The 9,867-nt window shown below is 53.4% G+C and overlaps 2 protein-coding genes across 4 annotated transcripts in view; both read right to left on the bottom strand.

Moving 5' to 3' along the window:
* Tcea3 (transcription elongation factor A3) overlaps nt 1–4,307 on the bottom strand; it is a 28,649-nt gene extending 24,342 nt beyond the window's left edge. Inside the window, exon 1 of one of the 2 annotated variants that reach the window (XM_029476729.1) lies at nt 4,090–4,307. In XM_029476729.1, coding sequence (XP_029332589.1) covers nt 4,090–4,200 — 111 coding nt within the window. In that variant the 5' untranslated portion in view covers nt 4,201–4,307. The remainder of the gene's footprint in view (nt 1–4,089) is intronic. The other variant, XM_021160969.2, reaches the window with a different exon arrangement.
* A 1,368-nt stretch (nt 4,308–5,675) lies between these two features.
* Asap3 (ArfGAP with SH3 domain, ankyrin repeat and PH domain 3) overlaps nt 5,676–9,867 on the bottom strand; it is a 39,735-nt gene continuing 35,543 nt past the window's right edge. The window contains exons 23-25 of one of the 2 annotated variants that reach the window (XM_021161163.1): nt 9,315–9,540; nt 8,683–8,776; nt 5,676–8,435 (exon numbers count right to left, since the gene is read on the bottom strand). In XM_021161163.1, the coding sequence (XP_021016822.1) occupies nt 8,364–8,435; nt 8,683–8,776; nt 9,315–9,540 (392 nt within the window). In that variant the 3' untranslated portion in view covers nt 5,676–8,363. The remainder of the gene's footprint in view (nt 8,436–8,682; nt 8,777–9,314; nt 9,541–9,867) is intronic. The other variant, XM_029476661.1, reaches the window with a different exon arrangement.

Below are 9,867 nucleotides of genomic sequence, written 5' to 3'. Positions count from 1 at the left end.
AAAGAAGAATGGGGATAACAAAGAAGAAAGCTTGGAGTTGAAAGTCTGTCTGCCAGGTCCTAAACACCTGTTCATCCCATTTTAACCTTCTCCTTCCTGTTATCTGCTACATAGAAGCCAGCCCTGCTGCCTGTCAGCTTCATGGCTGAGATCAAGTCTGGTGTCTAGAAGCCAGCCCTGGCTATCTTGAGATTAATTCCCTGAGGGACATGAATTATGTCCTGTATGTCCCTTACCAGGCCCTGGACCACATCCTATGAGCTGTCTGCCCTCAATCGGTCCTTAGACTCCCTCACACTGAGGTTCACTGGTTCCCAGAATGGCCAGCAGACAGGGCTGTGTGTGAACTTGTAGAGATCCAATACCATGCTTAATGTTAACGAAAGGCTTTCCTGTATGCTGGGAACGCTTCTAAGGCCTGACCTGCACTGACTCCTCACAGGGAGATGGGAAGGTGCTTCAGTCAGAAAACTGTTTGCTTATCATGTGCAAAGCTTCGATGCCATCCCTATAACTCTGTATAAACCGGATGGTAGTTCACAACTGGAATCGCAGCTCTTAGGGGGTAGAGGCAAGAAGAGCAGGAGTTCAAGGTCATTTTCAGTTACAGTTTGAGGCAGGTGTACTCTATATAAGGCCTTGTCTCAAAACCAAACAGGGCTGGAAAGATGGCTCAGTGGTTAAGAGCACTGACTGCTCTTTCAGAGGTCCTGAGTTCAATTCCCAGCAACCACATGGTGACTCACAACCATCTGTAGTGGGATCTGATGGCCTCTTCTGGTGTGTCTGAAGACAGTATACTCTTATAAACAGATAATTCTTAAAAAACAAACCTCCCACTTCTCAGAAGGCTTAGGGAAGTGGGTCCTAATTACTTCTAAAGAATTATCAACCCCTTTCACAGAAGAGGAAACCAAGAGACTTTGTAAAGAACCAGTCTTGAACAAACACTAGACTTGGAACTTCACATACCGTTTCAAGACATAGATCTACCAATATGGACACAGTCGTGGAGACCAGTAAGTAGAGCCACGTGCTGATGCAGACTGAGAGCCAGTTCTCAAGGAGAGAGTCCTCACTCATAGCACCTGCTAGTTTCTGTGGAATAAATACTGTCTCAGTGATGACTTTCAAGCTACCAACATGTTGTTCTTGAATGGAGTTTCCTTTTACAGTTATACCTTGTGTGTGTGTGTGTGTGTGTGTGCATACATGCACATGTCAAAGCCTACATGAGTAGATAGGAGGCTGCCCCATGGGAGTCAGGTGTCTCCTTTCACCACGGTTTGGTTTGGTTTGGTTTAGATTGGGTTTTCAAAACAGGATTTCTCTGTGTGGCCCTGTCTCTCCTGGAACTTGCTCTGTAAACCAGGCTGGTCTTGAACTCACAGAGATCCACCTGCCTCTGCCTCCCAGGTGCTGGGATTAAAGGCGTGTGCCACCATGCCCAGTTCACCACAGGTTCTGAATTCAGTTTAATGGCAAGCACTTTTACCCACTGAGCCATCTTACTGACCCCTAATAGTAGTGGGACAGAACTGGCAGGGGAGACCCTGTGCAAAGAGTCCTTTTTAATCATAAGCAAATTAATGTTTTTGTTTTTAAAGTCTGTGTTTAACAGTTCCCTAAAATCCTGAAAATTCCATAGTCAGCGTGAAATCATTTGCAGTTCACCACTGAGTACATGTCTCTGAATAACTTGAATGTAGCACCCATGAGCCTGTGCTGAAGATGGGCTCATAAAGCCGTGTGCCAATCTTGTTACGTGTGCTTCTCTCACTGTGTGGCAAAGACACTCTCTGGTGCTGGTGTGGAGAAGTGAGGATGCAGCTCAGGACCCTCTGTGTCTGTTTGTCTCAAGCGATGATGTCTGAAGCTATAAACGAGCCTGTTGGCTTTGCATTTCCCAGGGAAGCCGTGCTGTTGGCTTTGGTGGTGGTGGTGGTGGGGGGGGGGGTATCTACCTGCTTTAACCGAAACTGTCAGAGCACGCACAGCATGTGCGTCGTCATGCCTGTTCTGTTAGTGTCAGGAGCCACAGCCCACGTGCCGTCAAATAGAAGTTGTTTGCTAGGTAGCGGTGTGTGGCTCTGTTGATGTGTCTTTAGTGTGCACTTAGCTGGTGTGTGTTTGTCTCCTGCAAGCGGTTTAGCTGGTACATGCTTACAGTATCTGACACAGCCCCAAGTCACTGAATAAACAAATTCCAGCCCTGCGCTGCTACGTGGAGGATCTGTCTTATTGCAGGAAGTATGCCTTCTTGGACTAACCACCACTGGGCAGGTCCACTTTCACTCTCGGTCCAGGCCCGCCTTTCTCAGGCAGAAGTCCAGAGCTCTGTGCCTACACAAACCCTGCTAGAGTCCAGGCGCAGACTCCAGGCACAATTGTGACTCTACACAGTTGTGCCCTGTAAGGATCCTGTGGCCAACCATTCGGCTTTCCTGGAGACTGTCCTGGCACTACTTGGGATGCCCATTCCCAAGAGGCACTATTTCCTCTTCCCATTTCACAGAAGAGGAAACTGAGGTCCAGAGGAGAGTAGAATAGCTAGCCTAGGAGTGTAAACGGATTAAGAGGGAAGCCATAGCAGGCCCCTTAATCTTCTCAACCTGGCTGTCTTCCTTAGCGCCTCCTGAGTTTCCTCCTACCCCCAAATCCTTCTCAGCCCAAAGCCCAGGCTTCCTTTACTGGCCCAAGTCTGGGGTGAGCAAGGGGGTTAGGCTTAGACAATCTGTCTACCTGAAATACCATGTAGTTTGGGGTTCTTAGTTGGAAGAATGTCCTGTGACTTGAGTTTAGGTTTTTCTGGCGACATTGGGGGAAGCCTAGCGCAGCACAGTCTCACAGTCGGGGCTGGGAGCCAAGGGAAAGTGCCGCCGCCGCAGCTCGGCAGGTAATGAGTGGAGGCATCTTTTAACGTTACCTCCAGTCCTATCTCACTCACTCTCAACCCTCCCTACTGCCTCCCCGCCCCCACCCCCATGTTCTTTCCCCAGGCAATCCATCCTCTTACAGACAAAGAAACCACAGCCTCAGCCTCTCACCATCGTACCAACACCACCATCTCTCTCATTGTTACCAGGTAACAATTGCAGGAAGCCTAACACTCCTTGGCTGCTCCAGCCTGTCACTCATCCCGGGTCTGAAACCTCTCTTTGGGCCCTAGAGTTTTCCAACTTTCCTGGAATGTCCTGGCAATGCAGGTCCTGGTGCAACTCGCTGCTAGAAACTATATAGGAGAAGAAAAGAACCCCGCGGCAAGTCAGCACGGAGGGCCTCATTCACGGGGTCCCAGGCCTTCTCCCTTTCAGTCCACGCCCCTCCAGAATTGGCACAGGCGCCAGCTTCCAGCCTGAGGCAAAGATCGCTAGGTAGGTCAAACATTAACTTTCCATTTGGATCTAGCTCGGTGCTATCCGGACTGAGGGCTCAGGGACCCTCGGGCGACAGGGCTGCGGACCCCCACCTCCCGCCACAGTTCTCCTTCGTGCACCTCCCCCGCTGGGCCAGCCCAGGCCCCATCTTTTCCTTCCCCCGCCCCGCACCTGTTCACCTCCGCCCGCCAGGGCCCCATCCCGCGGCCAAGGAAAAAGTTGCAAACAGAAAGAACTCCTGGCACTCCAGTCACCGCCCTTCGCTCGGGTCTCCTGGGGTGTGCAAACGAGGCTCGGCGCCTCCTTCTCAGCCCGAGGTTCTCCGATCCTTTTTGAAGTCACCCAAAACGTGTCCCTCCAGTTCTCGCTGCGCCTGCAGCTCCCCGGGCCTTGGGCACACCCCGAGCCCCCAGACTCCTAAATGTCCTCCCCTGGGTTTGTGTCTCTCCTTGCTCTTTCTCTGCTCCGCGCAAGCTGCCCAGGAGCGCACCCAACCTGTCCACAGTGACTTGCAGCAGCCGCGCGCCTTAGGGTACCCTGTACGATCCCCTCCAGACCTGACCACGCTCACGCCCATCCTAAAGTGGCCAGCAAGTAGCCGGGGGACCCCCTGCCTGGCAACTCCTCCCCAGTTCCGTGTCCCCTGACCCGCGCACTCCCTTCGGGCACAGGGCCGGCACGCCCACCAAGCCCGTAGCTGGGGGAGTCTTGCCTCCGTGGCCCGGGGGCTGCGTTGCAAACTCTGCAGCCTCACCGTCTTCTTCCGGGCCACCATCTTCTCCAGCTTTTTGGCGATCCTCAGCAGCTCCTCTTCCAGGCCCATGTTGGTCCACGACGCCCGGCGGGGTTAGGGGCGCAGGACAGCAGCGGGCGCCAAGGCGCGAGCCGCACGGGCCGCAAACACACGGGACACTCGAGCCGGGAGGGGGCGGGGCGCGCCCCTCCCATCGCTGGGGGAGGGGTGGCGGGCACTAAATATAGACTTCAAGGACTGCCCGGGCAAAGATTGCCTGAGCCTGGCGGGTCGTGCCTCAGGGTGTGTGTGTGGGGGGGGGGGGGAGGACCAACCTGGGAGAAGGGGCTCTTCTCCTCCAACTCTCCTAGGGGTGCCCCAGGCTCCAGGGAGATTCGAGCATGAGGGTTCGGGGGTGATGAGTGTCAGCATAGCAGTGGAAAGTACAGAGCTACCCGGTCTCAGCATCACTGCGCTCCCAGAGGGAGCTATGTCCAAGCCGGGAAAGTTGGTGAATTCATCGCATCTTGGTGCAGATTCTGACGTCAGCTCTGCCCTAACTTAGGTAGGCTCCTTGGTGCGCCCAAGGCCAGTGCCGTACACGTACTCGCGAGGTATGCTCAGAGCCCTTCGCCGGCCAGTCTTTATTTTTTCTAACAACCTCTCAAAGGGGTATCGGGACCACGCTCCGAAAGACTAGGCTTTGGGTGATTCCGGTACACAGGGGGTGGGCTTGGAAGAGTAATTTGGGGTGGGGGGAATAACTCTGCCTCCCACTCTCGGCTCGCGAGCGGTAATTTTTCCAAGAATTCGCTGAAGACCTAGTTCCCCTCCTGACAGAAAATGACCTTTCTGCGAGGGTCTCTGATTTGGAGCGGGGCAGAAGAGGGCTCACAGTGTGTGAAGGAACTTTCTGAGATAACCTCAGAGAAACAAGTCTGGAGCCTGTTGTGGACACCTGTCTCCCAACTGCTGCAGTGTGATGACGGTCAAGGATTTTTTGTTTCATTCGACAAACGGTATCCAATCAACTAGCAAGAAAGATCTCAGGGGCAGCAGGCTGGGCAGAATAACCATTAAAGAGGACTGTATTTATCACAGCTGGGGTGGGGAGAGGAGGGAGAGAGGGCAAGTGTGAGGCCCAGCTGGGGCCTCATCCCCCTCCCAAGAAGTGAAATTTATTGCCTCGAAAGGCAGAGTGGAAGTTTGGGGGAGGGGGAGGTCTGTGTAGTCCGTAAGTCAGCAAGCGGTTATTCTATTTACTGAGCTCCTACTGTGTTCCAGGTATTTCTAGCGTCCTGAGCGAGACAGCTCTCCTGGAGCACTCAGAGAACAAAGCGTGGGGATCCCTGACATGTCAGCGGGTGGTGGGGAGGTGAGGAGGTGGCTGGGGGAGAAGCTGAAAAGTCTGCGGCTGTAGCGGAGGGGTGTGGAGAGGATGATGGGGGGGGGGGGATGGGTCCGGAAGGGCGGGGCCTTAACACCATGTGGCCAAAGCCAGGTTTTTCTTCAGTGCGAGCTTCTGGGAGGCCTCTTGGCCAAAAGAAGCTTGAAGGACCCAAGAAAACGCGTCAGACTTTATTATGCAAATAGAAGAGTCAATCTCAGGAAGTGAGACTCCGCCTTCTCGTACCCTCCTGGAACGTAGCCAGCACTGCTGGTACCGATTGTATCCCTCTGCCCACCTGTCCAAGGGAGAGGTCACCTGCACACAAGGATGCACACAACTGTCTTATTTCCCTGTGAGCTTTGGGGGGGGGGGGCAGACAGGAAACTGATACCCTCAGAGGGGTTTTACCATTGGTGGTAAACACCCCATTCTTTACTCTCAAAGGGACATGGCAAAGGTATTTGCTAACTCACTATGGCCCTGCCTCAGCCCCCAGAACGCTGGAATTACAGATGTGTGCAGCTGTGCCAGCGTCCTTTATGCTTGTGTGTGTGTGTGTACACGGCAGGTGGCAGGCAGCTAGAGACTGGTGGTGGTCTCAATTGCTAGCCTCCTTATGTTTTGAGACAGGGTCTCTCACTGAACCTGGAGCTGCCCAGCAAGCTTCTGGGATCCTCCAGGGTCTGCTTCCACAGAGCCAGGAGTCTGGGAGGACACTGCATGCCTAGCTCTTGGCATGAGCCCTGCAGATTCGAACTCAAATCCTCAACCTTGAGTGTTGTATGGCAAGCACTTTCCCAACAGCCTTCTTCTCTGTCCTTCACTGCTGACAAACCTTCTGTTTCATTTCTCCCCTTGTTATGCATCCAGGGCTCACCTCACAAACTCCATTACCCAACTCATCATCTCAGGGCAACCAAGAGGGGGTGTGGTCGGGACCATGGGTGAGCCACGCATCAGGTCCTCAGTCTCCGGCCCAGTGTGCTTTTCCTGCACACCAGGGGTTCTGAGCCTGGCTGCTGACATTTTGGATTGGCTAGTTCATTGCTGTAAGGATAAACCATACCATGTGGGTATGTTTTGTTTTGTGAGACAGGGTTTCTCTGTGTAACCCTGGCTGTCCTGGAACTCACTCTGTAGACCAGGCTGGCCTCGAACTCAGAAATCCGCCTGCCTCTGCCTCCCAAGTGCTGCGATTAAAGGCGTGCGCCACCACGCCCGGCTCATGTGGGTATGTTTTGAGTGTTTTCTTCCTACCTGGTGTGGCAATGTGGAAGGGTGAGTGAGCCTTTAAGGGGCAGCGCCTAGTGGAAGGCAATTATGTGAGGGGCTCTGCCTCTAGGGAGTGAGTTTTGACGGAAGTGAGGTGCTATAAATAAAGCAAATTGCGGTTACTGCACATAAGTGCTTGCTTTCTCCTCTTTTGTGATGTTGTGACAGTCGGGGCCTTTTACAGGGCATTCATGGCATGCTGTTTGGACTTTCCAATCACCAGAACCCTAAGCCAAAGAAAACTCTTTACTGTAGAAAGCACCCAGCCCCCATCGTTCCGTTACAACGACACAAGACAGACTAGGAGATGCTGGAAGGAGGATGCTGAGGGCACCCTGAGCTCAGGGATGCCCCCTCCAGTCCTTGCCTCACCAAATGTCTCCTGTGGCAAAACTCTCTGTTGTTCTCTGGCCACTATTCTTTACCAACCTGGCCAGGGAAAGAAAGCATCCCAAGTCCCAAGAGTCTCTCAGGGGAATTCGTCCCTCCCCCAGGAATCCTTTGATAAGTAAAACAGTAAGACTGAGATGAACACAAGCTGACCTGGGGCTCAGAAACAATCCTGTTTTAGGACCAAGGACCACAGCAGCCTCCAGAGCCCAGAGCGCACAGTTCAATTCCTAGCCACACTGCTGGCTACTCACTTGGTGCCCTCTGGCCTCCCCTGTTTGGCTCGGCCCACCCCTGCAGGCCCCACCACCAAGGAGGTGTGAAGCAGAGCTGTCCATGGTTGCTGGTGGTCTGGCTTTGTAATTGGACTAAACGATGGTGGGATTTCTGGCCCTAGAAAGCAGACTTTTGAAGTTTCTCTTATTTCCCCAACGCCTTACTCCTTTCCTGGTCCCTCATTCCCCCAGGCTTCTGACTTCATCGAGAGAAAAGTGAGAGGAACGGGATAAGTCAACCCAGACCATCCTTTTCCTTTCTGTGAAATCAAGGCAGGTGAGTCATATTCTACTTCCAGATTGAGGGACACAGTACAGACCCCAGGGAGGGTAAGGCTGCCCTCTAGTGGAGCATACTTTAGACTGGGCGTCACAGGCCTTGGCCACCAGAACTGGGCTGTAACAACTGCAGTGACCAGACAGGAGACCAGCTGAGGTCAGTCCGGGCCCTGAGCTCAGAGCCATCCCTCTGCAACCTAGCTCTGCTCCTTCCGAGTCAGTTCTTGAGCCCAGCTTTCCAGTGAGGATCCACACCTGCAGGATGTGTGTCCTATTCGTGTGGCATTCCATAGTACCTAGCAAAGGTCTGGACATAAAGCTGGGCTTCACTAAAGAAAATCACCAGATTGATAAGTGGCCACGAGACAGCCCCTGGGCGTGAAGGATGAGAACGGGTCCCACCCTGGTAGGGAGAAACACAATCCTAGTATAGTATTGTGAGTTGTGTAACTTAACTCAACCGAGACATTGTCAGATCTAACTCCAGGGCTGCCTGGCTCAGGACGTCAGCCCCAACACAGAAGGGCCAGTGTCCTTGGCAGGGTCACGGTTCCCATAAGGAATGTGAGCTCCCAGATCTGCGGTCTCAAGTCCCAGCTCTGAATGTTGGGGTCCAGTGTGAGCCATGCAGAGGGGTCAGCAAGGAGCTAGTCGTGCAAGAGTTGCAGGGAATCCGGGAGAACCCCGATCTTTGAGCCATCTCCTTCCACGAGGCCAACCTGGAAGAAGAAGGATGAAGCTGTCGGTTAAAGCTGCTTTTTGCATCTTCTCTGGGAAACGGCTACAGTCAGGCTCGAACTCACACAGTCCTGGACTAAGCAGGAAGATGGCACCAAGCTTAACAGTGGCTACCTCAGCCCACGGTGTTGTCACCACGGAAAGAGGTCTCCCTCCCCTCTCTGCCTGTTCTTGACCAACTCTACAGCCCAGGCACCTACACTTCAAAGCATACACAAGTGCACCTACCGGAATGTTCCTTCTACTACACAGAGGCTGCCGGGCAGAGGGACTATCTTCCAGACTTCGGCCTCCCCGTCTGTAGGATCGAGTGCTCTCTGAGCTGGAAGGCAAAGATGACCGGTTGTTACCCTGCTGGTGGAAGCACCGCAGAGGGACCCAGGTAGACAAACAAGGCTGGGGGCGGTGGGTGAAGGAGAATCAGAATCCACCAGACCCCTAGGCTGGGTCTTCACAGGCCCTGGAGGTCTGGAACTGACCTCTCCCCAGAGGACTCTGAGGGCATTCCTAAGTCCAGTTCTCCTCAAACTCAAGTCTAGACAAAAAGGGTTTGCAGAGAAGAGAGGCATTGAATCCTGGGTGGCAGTTGGGGATAAGATGGAGCCTTTAAGAAAGATCCAGGCAGGAAAAACTAAGCCTTTTCTCTTCCCACCAACCTCAGCAGCCCAAGCCCCAGGCTTCTCCTTGGCTCTCCCGGGCAGCTTTGGAAGCAGGTGGATGGTAGAGGAAAAGGTAAGCCACCCTTCACTTAGGTCCAGCCGACGACAGCTTGGCTCCTAGAAGGAGACTATGACCCAGGCTTCAGAGCAGTTCAAGTGCGGACGCCAGCAAATGCTTGGAGCGTCAGGGGACATACCAACCTGAATCTGACAGGGAGATACACCTCAGCAGGGGTGGTTCCAGATGCCAGGCCAGGGCGTGAGATGCCAGCTGGTTCCTGGAGGCCCTCTTCAGGGCTAGACGGGGCCTGGCTCAGCCCCCCGGGTTCCACTGAGCTGGTGAGGCTGGAGGAGGAGGATGCTGGGCTGCTCCGGTTTTCTAAGGCCTCGGGAGACTCTGATCTCAGGCTGGGAAGGTCAGAACGATCTAGAACCACAAAGTGACAATGTTTTTCTTTAGTTGCCCTCCCCCTACCCGCCGTAGTACGAAGGTAAAATGCTGGGCTGGTGAGAGATGGCTCAGTGGTTAAGAGCACTGACTGCTCTTCCAGAGGTCCTGAGTTCAATTCCCAGCAACCATCTGGTGCCCTCTTCTGGCGTGCAGGTGTACATGCAGACAGAGCACTCACATTAATTTAAGAAAAAAGTAAATAAATTAATTAATTAAAAAAAATAGAAACGCTTTCCTCTTTGCTCACTGTCAAAGATAACTTTGGCTTCTAGGATTATCATGGTCCTTTCCCAACGTCCCAGC

This window comes from Mus caroli, chromosome 4, assembly GCF_900094665.2.
Source record: "Mus caroli chromosome 4, CAROLI_EIJ_v1.1, whole genome shotgun sequence".
Lineage (NCBI taxonomy): Eukaryota > Metazoa > Chordata > Mammalia > Rodentia > Muridae > Mus > Mus caroli.
Note: the sequence above shows the minus strand (reverse complement) of the source record. Positions and strands in the feature narration are given on the sequence as shown.